At 35.7% G+C, this 20,339-nt stretch overlaps 1 protein-coding gene across 2 annotated transcripts in view; it reads left to right on the top strand.

Annotated features, from left to right (window-relative positions):
* The window catches only part of apooa (apolipoprotein O, a), a 48,793-nt gene that overhangs the window by 14,601 nt on the left and 13,853 nt on the right, over window positions 1-20,339 (top strand). For both annotated transcript variants that reach the window (XM_039745591.1, XM_039745592.1), the window contains 5 exons: window positions 641-757; window positions 4,250-4,304; window positions 15,139-15,234; window positions 16,108-16,199; window positions 18,502-18,609. In XM_039745591.1, coding sequence (XP_039601525.1) covers window positions 641-757; window positions 4,250-4,304; window positions 15,139-15,234; window positions 16,108-16,199; window positions 18,502-18,609 — 468 coding nt within the window. The remainder of the gene's footprint in view (window positions 1-640; window positions 758-4,249; window positions 4,305-15,138; window positions 15,235-16,107; window positions 16,200-18,501; window positions 18,610-20,339) is intronic.

The raw sequence follows: 20,339 nt of genomic DNA, 5'->3' as shown, positions 1-20,339 counted from the left end.
AAAACTAGAGAAGAATTAATCAGCAAGCATAAGGTGAGAGCAATTTTCTCTGGCCACCACCTGTAAAACGATGACCTTGGTGTTAGACTGTGATGATTTAGAGTTCACTTAATTTTTTTGAGCAGTGTACAGTATATTGTTTGCAAAATATTAAACATTTCATTACATTTGTAACATTTCACTGCATTACCTCAGTAACAGTATTTGTTTTCATTAATGCAAAAAATGTTGAGTATATTTAATGTTCTTTACATTTTATTGTTTACAGAACTTTACTCTTAACCCTTATAGAAGATTGCACTACTTGAATTATTTGCATTTAGTGATTACAGTTTGTATTATTTGTTTTCATCAATGTAAAGAATTTAATGCATACAGAATAGTAATTTATTTAGTTTTTTATTGAGTTACATAATATACTGCATTGGTTACTGAAAACAGTATCTAGTTTCAATACTTTTCATAGTATTGTATCGAAGTTTGAGGTTTTGGTATTGTGACAACCCTAGAATATACTATAGTATGTGGTGTTTGACACATACTGTAACATAGCATCTTTGTAAATTAACTTTTTTTTCTCATTTATCATAACAGTTACTGTCATATTCTGTTTGTGATAAGCTTTCGTTATGTTTTGAAGCTTTCCCTTTATACAAAACCAGAGGATGATTATAAATATGTTGTGGAGACCACAGAGCTGGAGGAAAGTATTTCAACAGTCAGGAAATCTGTGGAGCCATATACAACTTGGGTTCAGGTAAAGTTTGCATTTAAAAAAAAAATACCGTTTACCTTTAGTAATGACTTGCATTTATTTGAAGTATAACTGTTTCAATATTTAACATTTGCATATGGTTGATAACTGTTTTGTTTGCAATTTAAAAAGAGGTTAGGTAGTTTTTAAGTGTCTTGTGTTAAATACGTATGTATAAACACCTTGGCAATCATGGATTTTTTTTTTCTGCACAGCAGGGCAGCTTTTTATCTTGCTTGTAGAATTTTGTCAATTATTTTAGTTTTGCATTTCTGATACTGAACAGACTCATTATAAAAATAACTTACTAAGTATGATTATGTCGCGCTTGCCTAATAACAGACCAACTTTTTCTCCCTTTAGACTTATGTGGTTGCCCATGGTTTACTTTTGTCCTTTGTTATTGTCATGGGTTTGTTGGGTAATAAGATCTGTATATTCTGTTGTTTTTATTTCCACTTACTTCACCCTTTAGGAGTAACGATTCAGCTTTTTTGTTCTTTTCCTTGAGTTATACTATGATAGGGCATTTCCCATGTTTGCTTCTCAGATCACAGGCTAACATCATGTGTACAAATGCCATGCCCAGGCAAGAACATTAACAATGTTAATAGTTACTTAAATGTATGCAAATTGAGTCACTTGTGCCTTAAACTAAATAACATAGGACACTATAACACACACAGAGGTCATCAGAGGCATATGAAGACTGTCTTTGAATCAGCATGTAGTGGATGCACAATGCCCTCCAGATTGCATTTATCAAAATGATCTCATAACTGCAAACTAAAATGGTCAGCTTCTATGATGTGTTTCAGTGCAGCAAATATCCCTGCTTGTGAGGAAAGCTGCTGAGCCAATGTGCTAAAAAAAAAGATTCAAGATATTTCCTCAACTTGATTTACCATTTCTGAACTTTAAAATAAAAGCAGCGCACAGAGGGCTTGGTGATATGAAAATATTATGTACATATTTATTATTTACTGGACTATACTTTCTTAGACAAAGTGTTTCTATGGTCTTTTTAACCCTTTCAGACCTAAGCCCCAAAAATCCACCTAAACCTACATTGTTTTTTTTTTTGTCTGTAAAATGCAACCAGAATGTACTGAGAAAATCTAACTGAATTAAAAAATAAACCACTCCCCTCTTTGGCCTCTTTGGTGTTTCTGAGCAATCCTTTGCCAGCTTTTTGCAACAGTGATGTCTCCCAGTTTTATACCAAGTTCTTCGGTATGCAAACTGCTTTCCTCATCATAATACTCTTGTACCTTGAGTGAGTTTAGTATTGATTCTTGTTTATTTGTGAGCCCATCTGGTTGTGCTACTTCATATAAGTTTTTAAAATAAGGTCTCTAAATGTTGGCATTTTTCTATCAGCTACTTTTTCTCGGGTTAAATATTCACTCTAGGTGAATACAGTTTATAGTTTTACTAATCTTATTCCTCTGGATGTTTTTGTAAAGCTTTAGGGACCTGATGGTGATTATAGGATACTTTGTTGTTTCTTGTAGGACTGTGAGCCCAGAGTCATATTCTTTTGCCTTCATTTTAAAGCTCTTCTTGTTTTGATTTATGTTTGACTTGGTCAGGCATGAAGTTGACACTCACTGCTCACTGCATTACTGTTCTGTATTTGTATGTTAATTAGTAGGATTTGGCTTTGAATCCACATAATAGGTGACTCATCTCCATTTGTCCATATTCGTTCCATCTCTCTGTAGCCATATGCATTTATTGGTTTATAGGGTCATTATTTTCATGTGTAAAGAGTACAGTGAATTTGTTATTTGCTTAGATGAAAGAATAGTTTACTGTTTGAAATCATATACAGTGAATAAAGTAGTATCATAATGGCAATATTTTAATCTAATTGTAAAGGTAATTTCTCAGATATAACTGGAGGCTGAATATTCAGCCAGTGAATATTCGAGTTGGTAATTAGAAAGACTTCCTGACTTCAAGAGAACTTGAATAATGTGATGTCATTTTAGCTTCCTTGTGTTGTTGTGCTTTTTTATCATATATCAGTTGCAGCTTGTTTTAATAATTTTCCTGATTGTTGGATTTCTGCAACCCTATAGTGGAGTTTTTTTTTTGACCTGACCTGATAGTGAGGGCATGGTGTAACTTGCATGTGGTATTTGATGTGGTACTGTCATGGTCTGCTATCAATGGTGATAGAATAAGTATGATTATTTCACTCTGAATCTCTCATCTTTGTGGGACCTAGCTGGGTGAATACTTGCCTCTGTCTCCGTATGGCTGAGGGGGTGGTCTCCTTTAATAATATTAAAAGAAGTAGTATAGTAGTATTATCAAGTGTTAGTATGAAGGAAATGTAATAATATATAACCATTACAGTATTTGTTGAGGTATGGAAGGTCTCTACTTAACATTTTGTCATCAAAGAATGTATTCCTTTATAGTACTTTCAAACAAAGCACGATATTACTTTGTGTCAGTTATGCATTTTACTTAATGAAAATCACAACCTATCAAAGCTGAGATTTCCACCATGCAGAAGTTTAGAAAACAGTTATTGCAGGGGTTATAAACCACCGTTCTAGCAAACCATTTAGAAATCTTCACTTTTGTCTGTGAAAATGATTTCTTTGGAGTGAAATAAGAGGAGCAACTTCTAATTCAGTTTCAGTTTTCCTCTTTGTGGTGCCTAATATTTCACATAAAACAGTATTATAATAGCATAAAATGAGTATTTTCTACACTTTTCTTCTGGGTGCATGTCTGACTTTATACCCCACTTCTACAGCTCTGCTTGTTTTCTAAGGTGGGTGATATTAGACTGATATTTATGATTGCACCACGGATTGCAGATTCTGTCATAGATTGTGGCTATTAACAGGTGAAAATGTTCAGTTCCAAAGTTTTTTAAATATTGTGGCCAGAGGAGCTCTGATCTTTGAACAGTCCAATAGTATACTTGGAATAATGCCTTAAGATATATTTTTTTTTTCTTCTCAGAGCTTCAGAACTGAATAAATGCAGATATGTAAAAGAAATAAGTGGCAATAATCTTCATCACATAAAAACAGAGGTTACAAACACAGTTCATCTGCTGAGCTTTTAACTGTTATGTATCTTTTAGTTTAGCTTTCCTCTTGCCATTATTTGTGTGCTTCAAGGATTGTAAGACTTCTGTTTTGTTAGCAATTGGTAAATAGATATTTTTATGTTTTTTAGGCTTTATCTCTTTTAAGTGTCTAATCTGACATAAGTATATATTATGGGTACGTTTATTCAAGCTGTTTTTGGCAAGAAACGTCCCTGAATGTTACTGCTATAGCCTTCCACCAAGACTTTTATTTCCTTTTGTGGAGTTAGTATCTTGACGTTGTCATCTATTCTCCACTAAAAAGAGTTTCAGTCTGTTCTTATGGGTACTGGCTAATATGATCACTCTTTAAGTAAATACTTAGAAACAGATACATTTATATAAGCCTGATTTTAATTCATGTTTTATTTTTATTTCAGGATTTTCTTACAGTATTAAAGCCAAAAATAGAACATTCTGTCCACTTAGGAAAAGGTAGGCGTCTTTCCAGACTTTTTATGTTTTTTAAATGTTTGTTTCTTTATATACATAAAGTTTCAGCTCAGGAAATATTTGCACATGTAAGAGAAGTACAACTGCACTGCTTATGCAACACTCAGTCAGTCATCGTCAAACCCACTATATCCTAACACAGGGTCACGTATAAGTTGGTGTCAGTATTTTCTTATCTCCTTATAACCCATTTAATTAGATAACAAGGTTAAAGAAAGTTTACTTCAGATTTACCTCTGTTGACATTTGCTTAGACTTTTACTTCCTTATCTTTTTTACATTGGTTGATTTGCTGTCATTTTTCTATAATTTTCACCAAAATATCATGATTTTCAGTAGCTATTTTTCTGCTGACTTATAATATTAATAATAATAAAAACCCATGACTGCAGCACCCAATAATATTAAATTAGTACTGTGCAGTAATACTGTGAACAAGAACAAAATATGTACCTAGGGATATTTCAGAGAGCTGAGCTTAAATCTGCACTCCATTTAAATAATTTAAACAATTGCAAAGTAGACTCCACCTGCAAGCAAAACCGACAGAAACTAATACATTTTTAGGAAGAGGTGATATAGGAATTTGTACAGGCTGTGAGTTTGAACCAGGGGTCCATTCAACTTGAAATCTTATTGATTAGTTCAAAGCTTTTGTTATAAAGATTTATGAGAATTAATTTTAAAATGACTTTTCACAGGTAGTGCCAGTAAAAGAGATTGCTCAGTTTTAAATATAGTTTCAATCAAGCATTAAATATTCAATATACAGGGTGGTCCAGATCTAATTATGCAGATCCAGATTATCTGGATGACTTTTATTTATTCGGGGACAATTCCAGTTCGGCACAAAGGCGATTCTTCATGTCGTCGGTTTGTACACTTCTCGATGCTCCGGGATTTTTTGGGTGAGTTATAGCGTAATGAAAATTGCATAATTAGATCTGGACCACCCTTTACATATCACAAAATTGATTTTACTAGTACACTTTTGATTGTCATTTCCAGAGTAATTTCTAAGATACATTTATTAAAAATACTCTTTTCTTAAGAGTTGGTTCTAACCTTTCTTTGTTTCATTAGAAAAATGTGAAAGTGCCACCAAAACTGAGACCAGTGGAACAGTGGATACTGAGTAGTGATAAAGTTGGCTTCAAAATGAGTATACAAAACAAGTATTCACGAGCATCCAAGATGCCAAACACAAGTCTGAAGTGAAGATCAGTGTACTAGACAAGCAGACTTGAAAGCCACACTTAATCTATTTAGTTTTGAAATATTTCAGCTCGCTTTAACAATTATCAGCAATAGCAAAATACCCGCGCTTCGCAGCGGAGAAGTAGTGTGTTAAAGAAGCAATGAAAAAGAAAAGGAAACATTTTGAAAATAACGTAACATGATTGTCAATGTTATTGTTTTGTCACTGTTGTGAGTGATGAGTGTTGTTGTCATATATATATATATATATATATATTTACACACACACACAAACATATATATATACACATATCTATACATATACATACACACATACATATATACACACAAATACATATATATATATATATATATATACATACACACACACATATATAAACATATATATACATATACATACATATCTACATATATACACACACAGCTATTTCAGTATCAGTGCAATACGCTGTTTGTTAAAACGGATGACACCGCTCTTACGTGCAAGTCTGCGTGGATATTATGAACTATCGTATTTGTTCAAGTTCTATTTAAATTTTAAATAGAAGGAATTTTTATTTAGTCGACAGAAATATCTTTGGTAGGAATGGTAAAAACAGACAGGAATATTATTTCTGAATAAATCAACTCAAACCTTAAACAACTTATAATATTTTGCTCTCCATAAAAATATATCCTGTCTAAATTATACAAGTTAGAAATAAAGTAAACATTAAAAGAACAAACATTCAAATTTCTTTACTCTTATGTAATTTTATATTTTATAAAAATAAACTTAGATTTTAAATATCCCAAAAGATTTTGCTCTCCATAAAAATATATCCTGTCAAAATTATACAAATTCAAATATGAACATGCTGCATAACAAAACCTAGAAATATAAATAAAATGTGTTCCTTTCAGCAATAACAAATCAAATCATTCAGTTGTCTTTGCTCATATGTCATTTTAGAGCTGGACGCCTGGCATCTTTTTTTGGCAATAAGTTCGTTTCTGTTTGGTGTGAGGTTCTGTGTTGTGGAGATTCTCAGGATGGATTGCAGGTGCTCATCAGTGAGGCGACTCCTGTGTGCTGTTTTGTTAGTCTTTATCACTGAGAAGAGCTTCTCACACAGATATGTGCTACCAAACATGCACAAGGTTCGAGCCGCATGTAGACGGACTTTTTGTTCTTCAAAGTCACCAAAGCGCCGTGCAAACTCAGTGCGCTCAGTTTATCAGCAAAGTTCTGATTTGGGAACACCGTAGTGACGACTTGGTTTAACATTACTTGGTAATAGGGAAAGTGGGGCAAGTGGTTGTGTCTCCCATAAAAGCAGCCTCAATTGAAATCACTTTGTGATTGTGCACGGGTAAAACGTCCGCTGAAGTGTCAGATTCTTATTTAATTCTTCTGCTTTCTGTATCTTCTGCATTGCATTCAGGTCTTTCAGGTTACCCTGATGTTTTGTGTCATAGTGCCGTCTTAGATTAAATTCTGTAATTACAGCCACATTAGCTCCACAAATGAGACACACGGGTTCAGTAAACATATACTCAGCCTCCCATCGGTTTTTAAAGGCTCTATTTTCAGAATCAACTTTTCTCTTCAGCATCGTGTGAGCTAGCTTCGCAATAACTTGCAGCATCTTAAGGTAGACTTGATTAACGCGGTTACTGTTCGGCAAGGCAGCTGAAGCGCTGCATTATGGGATCTGTAGTTTATTGTGTTACCAGCGCTTCATATACCCGGGCTTTAATAACAATAATACAGTATATAAAATGATCTCGCCCTTGAGTTTGACACATATGGACTAAATAGAACTTGAAAAGATATATTTTTCAAATGTGATCGCGCAATTCAGATAGAGTTGACGCAAGACTACAGCCTGCATGCCTCAATAAGTCATCCTCCCTCGCCTTACTTTTTACCGTTCATCTAATGAATACACTGAGTATGGCTTTACCAAAACAATCACTGATGGCGAATAAAGTATCCATTATTCGAGTATGTAGATCGGGTTATATATATATATACATATATATATACCCGCGTATCACAGGAGAAGTAGTGTGTTAAAAAGCTAGAAAAGAAAAGGGAACATTTTAAAAATAACGTAACATGACTGTCAATATACAGTATTTGTTTTGTGAGTGTTACTGAGTGTTGCTGTCATCAAGGATTTGATTATCATTATTTCTTTCAATCAGGTTCGTATTTGTAGGATGTGTTGTGTTCAAGTTACATTCCGTGTTTGTCAATCGTTGTAAAGATGACAGGTTTCATTCATCGATTCGTTTCTTACTGCATCAATAAACAGCTCGTCTTCTTCTTTATCTGAGACCTGACACACTGCATGCAAGGGATTTTTACACTGTCTTCCTTTAGCGGGACATTGACTTTTTCCAACGTGTGCTTTGTTTCCGCAGTAGTTGGATTTATGAATATGCTTGTATGTATGAGGCGCTTCATATTTTTTTCTGCCTTTTCAATTGTGTAATTGGTTTTGTTCAGCTCTTTGGAACTGTTGCCTTTTATCTGTGCACTGCGCCAGTTCACGTGAGCCGCTCGGTGTACATGCATCGAAGGTTCCCAGCTGTGCTGGTGCCATCTGGTGCTATGTCCATGGCTGTATTTAATGTTACCTTAGTCCTGGCACTTAAAACTTTCTCTCGCAGTTTAAGCTGAGTTTGTGTCAAACACCACCCTGACCATCTCATCTTCCTCTCCATAAGCACAGTCCTTCACCCGTGAATATTTACCCGTGGCAGTTTGCTATTGGATTGCCGCTGACGGACGGCCTTATATGGGCAGGCACTAAATTACAAGCGCCAGCGCAGCCTGTCTATGAACTTAATTTAAAGTGTAGGTTTACATCGTGCTTTGTTTCAGTAGCAGAACTCATGAATATGGTTGTATATGTCACTCGCTCGCTTCTTATTGTTTCGCTGCCTTCTCAATTATATAATGCATGTTTTCTTCAGCGCTTTTTGAGGTCTTCCTGGTTTTCTATGTACTGCGTGATTACGTGGGAGGCGTGATGATGTCACACGGCGTTGAAGCTCATCTCCATTACAGTAAATGGAGAAAAACAGCTTCCAGTTATGACCATTACGCGTAGAATTTCGATATAAAACCTGCCCAACTTTTGTAAGGAAGCTGTAAGGAATGAACCTGCCAAATTTCAGCCTTCCACCCACACGGGAAGTTGGAGAATTAGTGATGAGTCAGTGAGTGAGTGAGTGAGTGAGTGAGTGAGTGAGGGCTTTGCCTTTTATTAGTATAGATTTAGTATTACAGAAATTAATGATGCTTACTCATACTTTGGAGTCGGGTGACTAGAACTTGGGACTTTTCTAGAACCACTGGAATAATTTGAATTGGGGACAGTAGGTAAATCCAGGCATTTTAGGAAAAATGACATAAGTGAAGAAGCTGCATAACACATGTATAACATAACTGCAGCGTTAAGCAATTTATTGTATCATGGGTTAATTAATGGAAGCAGTTATTAAAGGAAGATTTATTGGACTATATCAAGCACAACTTTTATTGCAGATAGCCAGCACAACTTTTATTGCAGATAGCCAGCTGAATTAGGCAATGTAAGTGATTAGGTCTTCTGGAGATGCATGTTGGAACTGCTACGTTTTAAAATATACAGTATATGAATTATTTTGATAAAAACTTTTGCAGCAGCATTTTGAATTAAAATTTCAATCAGTGCATATTTATCAGCCTGTAAATAGCACACTGAAAAAGACAAGTTTTCTAGAAGTAAATGCGTGAATTAACTTCTCTGTATGTTGAATAATTAGACAATTTTACTATTTAAAATTTTTTTTGGAAAAGCACATTTTTATTGATGTGGCAATGTGTGTGTCAAAGATAACACTTAAACTTAATGCTGAGTTAGGAAATCCAATATGTAGGACTCCTGAGTTAAAAGGTGCCTGTATCATTCCAAAATAATAAAAGACATTTATGTTTTCGCTGTATTTAAAAACAACTGATTATTACTTACCAATTCTCAGTCATTAATAGAATTAATCAAGACCACAATAGGAAAAAATGGCCATCTGAAGATAAGATGGAGTTGAGTATCATCTGCATATGAGCAAAAGTAGCTTGTAAATGGAAGATACAGTGGGATGCAAAAGTTTGGGCAACCTTGTTAATAGTCATTATTTTCCTGTATAAATCGTTGGTTGTTACAATAAAAAATGTCAGTTAAATATATCATATAGGAGACACACACAGTGATATTTGAGAAGTGAAATGAAGTTTATTGGATTTACAGAAAGTGTGCAATAATTGTTCAAACAAAATCAGGCAGGTGCATAAATTTGGGCACCATTGTCATTTTATTGATTCCAAAACTTTTAGAACTAATTATTGGAACTCAAATTGGCTTGGTAAGCTCAGTGACCCCTGACCTACATACACAGGTGAATCCTATAATGAGAAAGAGTATTTAAGGGGGTCAATTGTAAGTTTCCCTCCTCCTTTAATTTTTCTGAAGAGTAGCAACATGGGGGTCACAAAACAACTCTCAAATGACCTGAAGACAAAGATTGTTCACCATCATGGTTTAGGGGAAGGATACAGAAAACTGTCCCAGAGATGTAAGCTGTCTGTTTCCACAGTTAGGAACATATTGAGGAAATGGAAGACCACAGGCTCAGTTCAAGTTAAGGCTCGAAGTGGCAGACCAAGAAAGATTTCGGATAGACAGAAGCGACGAATGGTGAGAACAGTCAGAGTCAACCCACAGACCAGCATCAAAGACCTACAACATCATCTTGCAGCAGATGGAGTCACTGTGCATCGTTCACCCATTCGGTGCACTTTACACAAGGAGATGCTGTATGCGAGAGTGATGCAGAGGAAGCCTTTTCTCCGCCTACAGCACAAACAGAGCCGCTTGAGGTATGCTCAAGCACATTTGGACAAGCCAGCTTCATTTTGGAATAAGGTGCTGTGGACTGATGAAACTAAAATTGAGTTATTTGGGCATAACAAGGGCGTTATGCATGGAGGAAAAAGAACACAGCATTCCAAGAAAAACACCTGCTACCTACAGTAAAATGTGTTGGTTCCATCATGCTGTGGGGCTGTGTGGCCAGTGCAGGGACTGGGAATCTTGTCAAAGTTGAGGGACGCATGGATTCCACTCAGTATCAGCAGATTCTGGAGACCAATGTCCAGGAATCAGTGACAAAGCTGAAGCTGCGCCGGTGCTGGATCTTTCAACAAGACAACGACCCGAAACACTGCTCAAAATCCACTAAGGCATTCATACAGAGGAACAAGTACAACGTTCTGGAATGGCCATCTCAGTCCCCAGACCTGAATATAATTGAAAATCTGTGGTGTGAGTTAAAGAGAGCTGTCCATGTTTAGAAGCCATCAAACCTGAATGAACTAGAGATGTTTTGTAAAGAGGAATGGTCCAAAATACCTTCAACCACAATCCAGACTCTCATTGGAACCTTCAGGAAGCGTTTAGAGGCTGTAATTTCTGCAAAAGGCGGATCTACTAAATATTGATTTCATTTCTTTTTTGTGGTGCCCAAATTTATGCACCTACCTGATTTTGTTTGAACAATTATTGCACACTTTCTGTAAATCCAATAAACTTAATTTCACTTCTCAAATATCACTGTGTGTATCTCCTATATGATATATTTAACTGACATTTTTTATCGTAAAAACCAACGATTTATACAGGAAAATAATGACTATTAACAAGGTTGCCCAAACTTTTGCATCCCACCTGTAGTTAAAGTCCCACTATTAAACCCATCTGTCTAAATTCAGAATGTAATGACCGACAACAGTCATCACATTTCTGTATATTACGATATCTGTTTGATAAGTATGAAATGTGACATCTTAGAGTCCAACAATATTTTCAAGTCTGTGTAATACAATAGTGTTGTCAATTATGTTAAAATCTTTACTTAAATCTGACATCATAATAATTGTAGTGTTCCCTCCATAAAAAGACATTATAGTGTAATTGACAAGACACATCAATGCTGCAACAGTACAGGAAAAAAATGAAAGCCAAACTAAAATCATTAGAGTGAGTTGTAATAAGTAGTGAATCCCTTATGCTACTTTTATCAAGTATTTTAGAATTACATTTTTTTTTATTTAAAAATTTCAACTTTTAACACATTATGAACCGAAAAAGTTGATAAAGATCTTTTGTTAATGCTAGGAATGTGTGCTGCAGGAGAAGCATTTAAGTCTTTCACTAAATTTATTGGGTCAGATTCTAAGTGATAGGTGGTAGGTTTCATTTTAGAAATTTAGAGAGGTGAATTCCTGTTCAGTATTGGTTTGAAATTACTAAGACAATGTACTGAAGAAAAGAAAGAGTTCGACAAATCAATAGATAGATAGATATATACTTTATTAATCCCAAGGGGAAATTCACATAATCCAGCAGCAGTATACGGACACAAAAAAAAATTTAAATTAAAGAGTAATAAAAATCCATGTAAAAACAGACAATAACTTTGAATAATGTTAGCATTTACTCCCCCGGGTGGAATTGAAGAGTCGCATAGTGTGAGGGAGGAACGATCTCCTTAGTCTGACAGTGGAGTAAGACAGTGACAAAAGTCTGTCACTGAAGCTACTCCTCTGCCTGGAGATGACACTGTTAAGTGGATGCAGTAGATTCTTCATGATTGACAGGAGTTTGCTTAGTGCTCAGTTTCCTACAGTACATGACTGTGAAACCTTGAAATATACATTATCTGTTTCATCCTGTTAATCAAGATACAGTATGTGTTATACTTGCATTTGTATGAAGTAGGAGTTTTTTATTTTAATTTTAGATTTTAAAATATTTTAAATGTATTTCTGCAAATTGGTACACTTAATAGCTGAGTTAATGATGTATTTAAAGAAATTTAAGGTTAGTTACAAAATTAGTTTTTTAGGTGAAAAATTCAGAAAAACTGAAGCAATCATTATGAAAAATAAAGTTTGATATATGAATACATATCTTGGTAAAAGTCACAGTAAACATACATATTAAAGTGAACAACTATGCCATTGTCATACTGCATTTAATGCACTATTGTCTTTAAGAATTTAAAACATATAAATAATTCCATGTTATTAGCAGTTGAAGTTCTACTTTATAATTGATTGTACCTTCTTTAGTAAGCATTGGATAAAAACCAAGATCCAGGCCTCTAATGACCTCTTGGGCACAGCCATCAGCAGTGTCTGTTTGCGGAGAGAGCGTTGATCTTGTTGAGAGGTTTACTTACTTTGGCAGTGACATTCATGTCTCTGGTGACTTCCTGTAAAGTCAGTAGACAGATTGGGAGAGCATGGTGGGTCATGAGGTCACTGGAAAGGGGTGTGTGGCGCTCCCGATATCAGTGCAAAAGGATGAAGGTCCAGGTCTTTAGAGTCCTGGTTCTTCCTGTCTTGCTATATGATTGCGAGACATGGACGCTATCCAGTGACTTGACACGAAGACTGGACTCTTTTGGTACTGTGTCTCTCTCGAAAATTCTTGGGTACCGTTGGTTTGACTTTGTTTCGAATGGAATTGGAGGCCCGAATGAGGCACATTTAGGGAATCCAATCCGTGCTCCCGTTTACCAGACATTTTTCATTCCCACATTCCCGGGAATGAAGCTGCTGTAATTCCCGGGAAACCAGGAACGGCCAAGTTTGCATATATAGCGTGTAAAAGTGTAAAAATTGATCAAGAAATAACAGTTATAGTTGAAAACTGAAGACTTCATTGACGTCTGTCAGACAACAGCTTTGAACAGCAACTTGACATTTCAATGCGTCAGTCTGTTGCATCCGCATTATCTGTGCCAAGAAACTTGCCATCACAGAATGATGACAAGAAACTGGATGCATCAGTACATCAGTAACAGCTGAAATGGCGGTGTTTAACAACAACGGCAAGCACGGGCGTTGTTTAGAACAAGTGTATCTGTATCTGATGACTGTGCTGTCTACTTCAGTGGTGGCAAAGCGTGCTTTCTCGCAGCTGGCGTACTCTGCACGAAGTACTCTCTCGCCTGGACGACTGCACACTGGACAAGTTATGGTTTCTACACTCTTAATTACAGCAACTAACTAGATCAGGGGTGCCCACAGTTTTTCGGCTTGCGAGCTACTTTTAAAATAACCAGGTCGAAATGATCTACCTCCATTAAAAAGCATATATATATATATATATATATATATATATACACACACTTGCATAACTGAAAAACCTTTATGGCACACTAACATTTCAATATATTTATGCTCACTACAGTATTTGGATTTAATAATCTTCATGTGAGAAAAGGCTGACTCGCATAAATTAATAGAGCCTAATAATGCAGTCAAGGAGCTTTTGAATTCAGCTGAGTGAAAAATGACGGCTGTCCGAATAATTGTGATTTTAGTTCCCTCTCTTTTCTCGTTCTCAGATTGCTTTTCGGAAGGAAGTCAGTTTCGTAGTTTTTATGAACAGTTCGAAAGTGCCTTTCCACATTTTCCTTCTTTGAAATAGCAATGATAGATTGACAGATCAGACAAACGCACTTCGATTGTGACATTGTGAGAGAAAAAAATCCTTTTCTAATTACACATAAAGCCCATACTCTCTCCAAACAATTTTTTTAAAATCCCTTCTTTAGTTGATATAAATTGGAAGGCTAACTAGATCACAGCCGAAGTTTTGCAGTAGCTTGCACGTTTGATCGTGAGTGCGGGATGACCAGTGTCTTAGAAGAAAGGAGATCTCAGACTGGCTGCCCTGTATGTCAATCAAGTGGCAAATGCCATAGGGAGGATATATGATAGACTAACATTTAAAAAAAAAATTTTTTTTGAATGCAACGCGATCGACGCATTGGGCACCCCTGAACTACATACATGTACTTATATGACAGCATGAACTGCTTGTAGATAAGGTTAGTCTTTTATTGGTGTCAACATACTGCAGTAGTTTTATTAAAAATAAGTGTTGGTCGATCTAAAACCATTCACATGTGAGATGCCCATGCACTGTGTCATCCCGGGAAGCCCGGGATTCCTGGGAATGGATAAACCTGCATTGAGAGGGAGTGTCAGTTATGGCACTACGGCCATGTGGCGCGTTTCCCTGATGGTGATCCGGCTCGTCAAATCCTCATTGCTTGGTACCCGAGTGGCTGGACCATCCAAGGGGTTGCCCACGTAATACCTGGCTGCGGCAGATAGAGGGTCATTTCCGCAGGGCGGGACTGGACCGCGTGTCTGCCTTGGGGGTTGCAAAATGGGATCCCGAGTTGTTTTGCCATGTAATGGGTGCGGCAACACACTGTACCAGTGCATGCTCCCCAACTTGACTTGACTTGTTGCTGTTTTTCACTTACAGTTCTTTCTAGATGTATTGGGAAGGACTGTACCAGAAAAGATACGTGATGGGGTGGAAATCTCTTTAGCCAATTTTATAGTCCATTTAACAGCCCTGCACAGTATTCCCTCTGTTGTTGTCATTATTGGAAATGTGCCATCAGTTCCATAAGTATGTTTATTTTGTCTTTGGTACAATTCAAAGTGTGTTAGTCTTTTTGTTTTTTTCTCTCCTTTCTACAGAAAGTTACGAGTTTCTGAAAAATCCACCACCAGGATTTTACCCTCGCTTTGGTGTCATAGGCTTTACTGGCATCATTGGACTCTTTCTAGCAAGAGGTATGTAGGTTAAATAGGCCGTTATAATAAACCCTTTATCTTTCTTTATAAAACTATATGGTACCAGTGCACCAGAGCATAGAGTAGTTTGCTAATCACACAAAAGCTACATCTGAAAACTGACCTTTAAAAGATGGATGAGAACTATACTTTCCTTCTATACTTTAAGTAAATGATGAAGGTGGTAGCATTATTTTGTGGCAACACCTTTCATCAACAAGAACTTTCCATATATTTAAAATGGAAAGAAGGATGGATGGTGGAAAATACAATCAAGCATTGCAAGAGAACCAGTTTTACTCTACTAAATTCTGAAGCTTGGGCAAATTGTTCATCTTTCACCAGAACAATGGTCCCAAACACAAGGCTAAAGTATATGTGGAGTGGCTCAAGGACAAAAAAGATAATATCCACTAGTGTTCAAGTCAAAGCCCTGACCTTCGCCCTGATGAGAATCTATGCCGTGACACACAAGCATCATCATGTGGATGAATGGGTCAAAGTTAATCCCAAAACAATATGCATAGCTGGTGCATCCTTGCCCCCAAAACAACTAAAGCTGTTACTGCTGCAGAATGTGACTCTACAAAAAAATGTAAATGTGGGGATCGAACATTTGGGAACTGCATATTTCAGTTTTTACTCTGTAACGATTTTTTTTAATATAAAACAATATCACATAAAATTGTCAAGATTTCATGCCTTGAGATAAAAATATAAGCAAATTGTAACATTTCAGTGTATTTGTTACTTAATAAAATTAGAAAGTTGGTCTAATGTCTGAATACTTTCTCAAGGCACAGTATACCTGTGCTTTTATATACATTGTGTATTAAATAACTAAATATGTATGACCTATTTCTTCCCAAACAGGTTCTAGAATCAAGAAACTAATTTACCCATCAGGACTAATGGCCTTGAGCACTTCTTTGTATTACCCACAACAGGCTGTTACAGTGGCTAAAGTAAGTATTAATACTGCAAATTCCAAGTGAATGGAAAAAAATAATCCAGGCTAAACTCTGCTTGTCACTCCATGCTTATTTGTGGTAACCTGCTGTTCATGTGTAGTAGAAGTCATTAGCTTACCGAAATAATTCAACTTTTGTGGTGTCACGAATGGTTATTTTATTGTTGTTAATCTTACTTAATATTTTGTATAGTTTTAATTTCACCTTCCTACTAAAAGCTTGATTTATTGGATATAGCTGCACCTCACAATATCAGTAGATTTGCGGTTCTAGCTTCTCTTAGTGTTCATGCAAAATTACTTGACAGACATTGAGTTAAACAGTGTTTTAAGGCCTTCATCTAGATATTATATTTGGTGTGTGTTATCATGAGTTTGCTTGTTGACATTTCTCAACTTAGTACATGCAGACATCTCTGGAAAATTTGTACACTGGAGTGGTATTTATTGTTGAATGTATTATCTGTGTTTGTAGAGAAAAGCCAAGCAAAGTGACACCTTTTATTGGCTAACTAAAAGGATTACAATATGCAAGCTTTCGAGGCAACTCAGGCCCCTTCTTCAGGCAAGATGTAATGTGTTTGGAATTAGACTTGTGACAGTAGTACATTGTAGATAAGACAGTAAGAATTTTACTTTATAATTTCCATACAATAAAAAGTTTGAAACTGAACTTGTGAGGGAAACATTAGTCTTTTAAATTGTCACATTTTTCTGAACTGTGATTTTGAAAATGTAAAATGTGATAAAGAACTATCATGATTTTGAAATAGTAAAAGAGATTTTTATGCTTGAAAATGTGCACTTAGGTACTCAGAGACCTCTCATTACCATTTCATTACTGCCTTACATTCAGCAACAGCAGGAGCTAAAAACACTGCAAGAGTATAAAGTTCTAGTGTGGATTTCAAAATAATTTGAACTAACTAGAAATCCTTAACATGCCTCTCCTATGTGCTACTCTGTCTTCATTTAGGCTGTCCTTGTATATTAATTCTGTGAATTCAAGCATACATCTTATTTTGAGTTGCAAATTTGTATGAGAACTCAGAGCAATAAAATTTAGCTTGCGAATGAAACACTGGTTATTAAGCTAAAGGAAATCAAAATAACACCTGCATGTGAACAAAACTGTTATTTTGAGGAAATTGTGGTATTAACAATATTTGCATTATATAGAAATAGTGTAAATGTTTCATATAGACATTATCAATTATTTAATTTCTGCATATTTATCTCAGTTAATTTCTGATCTCCTAAGGTGAAAGGTAATAAAGTGATAGAAATATATATATTTATATTAAAAAAATATGTTTACCTTGTTCATAATACTGGAAAGTAAGGACATAGACAAAACAGTTTAGCAAAGAAAAAGATTTCTTAAAATAAAATTTGAATCCCTTTTTTTGGTGTGTTTCACCATGCATTTAACTTGTAACTTACCTTATTTGGGTGAATTTATTTCAGGGATTAACAGTTTTTATGATCTTGTATATTCATTCATAAGTTAATTTTTTCAACAATATGTCTAATCTCAACTGTTTTATTCATTACTGAGTAATTCTTTGAGTAACAGGCATATAGTAGATCTATTAAGCAGCAACAATATATAAGTAACATGCAAACAACAGAGTTAATACACACCATCCAGACAGTTTCTAGATTAATTCAATATGTTTCATAACTTAAACAAAACTGGCTAGAAATTACAGTAAACTATTTAAAGGGTGGTTACCAAAAATTTCTTTTGACATTGCACACACTACATTGTTGATGAGATTTTTGCGTTATTGTTACATGTTTATTTTGGAAGGTGGTCTCTTGGAGTTAACTTACCAGTAAGTAAATGTTCATATTTTTACATTAAATAAAAATTGTTCCTTTTTTGACAGAATAAGCTAAAAGTCTGAGATTTTAAAAAATGTTGTATTGCTGTAGTCTGCTTTCTTATTTGGGCTTTTACTCTCCTCTCTAGCTCATTTGCAGCTGCTGAATTTAGTTGTTCTTGTCTGTTGTGGCTTTTGCCTAATTTATTTAACACATAGTGTTTTAACTTTTTTTTTTTTTTAATTTGGGTTCAAAAGTGTAGTTGTGCAGTTTTGAATGTAAGGTTTTATTTATGACATGTTCTTTGGCTGTTCTGGTGACCACTTTGACTTGTTTTAATTGTCACTGAATTCCTGAAGAGGCCTCACTGGTACAGAATTTCATGGTTATAGTCTAATATTTGATAACAGTAGGATGAAACACACTTTCTAGTTAACCCAATGATTTTTCCATTTTATTAAACTTTCCAGACTACAGGAGAATCACTTTATGAATGGAGTTTGCAGAGCTATGTTACCTTAGAGTCACTTTGGAAAGAATATACCTCAGAAGACAGTAATAAAAAGAAAAACAAAAAGGTAATGTTAATTAGGAAAAACAAAGGATATGTAACATAATATATGAAGTTGCTTGATTCTCTAATTGGGAGCTGTAGGAAAAGTCCAAAAAACATCCAGTTTTGCAGAACTTGCTCTTTTCCAGAGCAATTTGATAATATAATTTAAAAAATAGTTTAATGACAATAATTGTTTTTTGACTAAAAAGTTGCTTAAATTTAAACCCAATAGTTATGCCAGTGTTTTTATTGAATGAACTTGATTGGCAGGACTGTCTTTCCTAACTTTATTTTATATTTTTATGTAGTATCTCTGAACTTGGTAGATGAGCAAACTATGAATACAAATGCATTTGTAACAAAATTGAGCATTCATATCTTAAAGGCTATTACTGCATCAGTCTGTCACTTTCATTGGAAATGTTTACATTTCAGAATTCTTTTAAATTGTTTCTATCAGATTTCCATTTATTACAGCAAATACATTACAAAAAAATGAAACTAAAGAACGCTTTAAAGCAATGGAATTGGTGTAATAAAAATATAATCAATTCATTATTTTAATAAAAAATAGAACTGCATGTCCACAATCAGTTTGGACATGTACAAAGCAACCTGATAACTTGATTATTTATTGCATTACAGTTGCGGGATGGTGGAGCCTAACCCTGTAGCTCTGTGCACTCTTCATGGCAGGAGCACTCTTACTCATTTTAGACTACATAGCCTAGTGGATGAGCCAGCTGGGTTCAGGTCTGGAGCTCTCAAGACAATTGGACAACCAACTAGGCATTTGAAGGCACACTCTAGTGGCCATAAAAAAGTGAACTGACTAATAACTTTGATGATATTGTTAATCACTCAGTGAGGAGAAAAGCATAACAGAAAGTTGGACAACTAATATGTTATACAGTGATCCCTCTCTATATCGCGCTTCGACTTTCGCGGCTTCACTCCATCGCAGATTTTAAATGTAAGCATATCTAAATATATATCACGGATTTTTCTCTGGTTCGTGGATTTCTGCGTACAATGGGTCTTTTAATTTATGGTACATGCTTCCTCAGTTTGCTTGTCCAGTTGATTTCATACAAGGGACGCTATTGGCAGGTGGCTTAGAAGCTACCCAATCGGAGCATGTATTACGTATTAACTAAAACTCCTCAATGATATACAATATGCTTCCCGCACGGTGCTTGATTGTTTGCTTTTTTCTGTCTCTCTCCATGACGGAGGGGGTGTGAGCAGAGGGGCTGTTTACACAGAGGCTGTTTACCTAGAGGATACGGACGCTCCTCTAAAAAATGCCGCTTTATCACGGTGCTTCGGCATACTTAAAAGCACGGAAATTGGTCTCGTCCGATGCGGGAGATGGACGTCTGAAGTGGAGCTCCGCTAGCAGTGGTGCTATTTTTCATATTATTTGCTTATTATTCTGAGATATCCTGTATTTATTCGACCCGAGAGGGACCGCTACAGTATATGTAAACACATATAAACATGGCCAACAAGAAGGAAAGAACGAAAGAATCGAAGACTAAAGCTACATCCAAGCTGCGATCAGCAAGCCCTAGCTCGAGATACGGCCTGTCAGAGACAGACCTGGATCAGAAGGGCGAAAGTACAGACTCCTCGGGACCACGGTCCGCTACATCGTCGCCGGCTGAGAGCGAAAAGGGGAGCGAAGGTGCGATCGTGAGTGCAGATGTGGATAGCTCGCCGATTGGAGAGGATTACCTGAAACTGGAAAAG

Source organism: Polypterus senegalus, chromosome 2 (assembly GCF_016835505.1).
Source record: "Polypterus senegalus isolate Bchr_013 chromosome 2, ASM1683550v1, whole genome shotgun sequence".
Taxonomy (NCBI): domain Eukaryota; kingdom Metazoa; phylum Chordata; class Cladistia; order Polypteriformes; family Polypteridae; genus Polypterus; species Polypterus senegalus.
The sequence above is the reverse complement of the archived record's forward strand: the minus strand, read 5'-3'. Positions and strand labels throughout refer to the sequence as shown.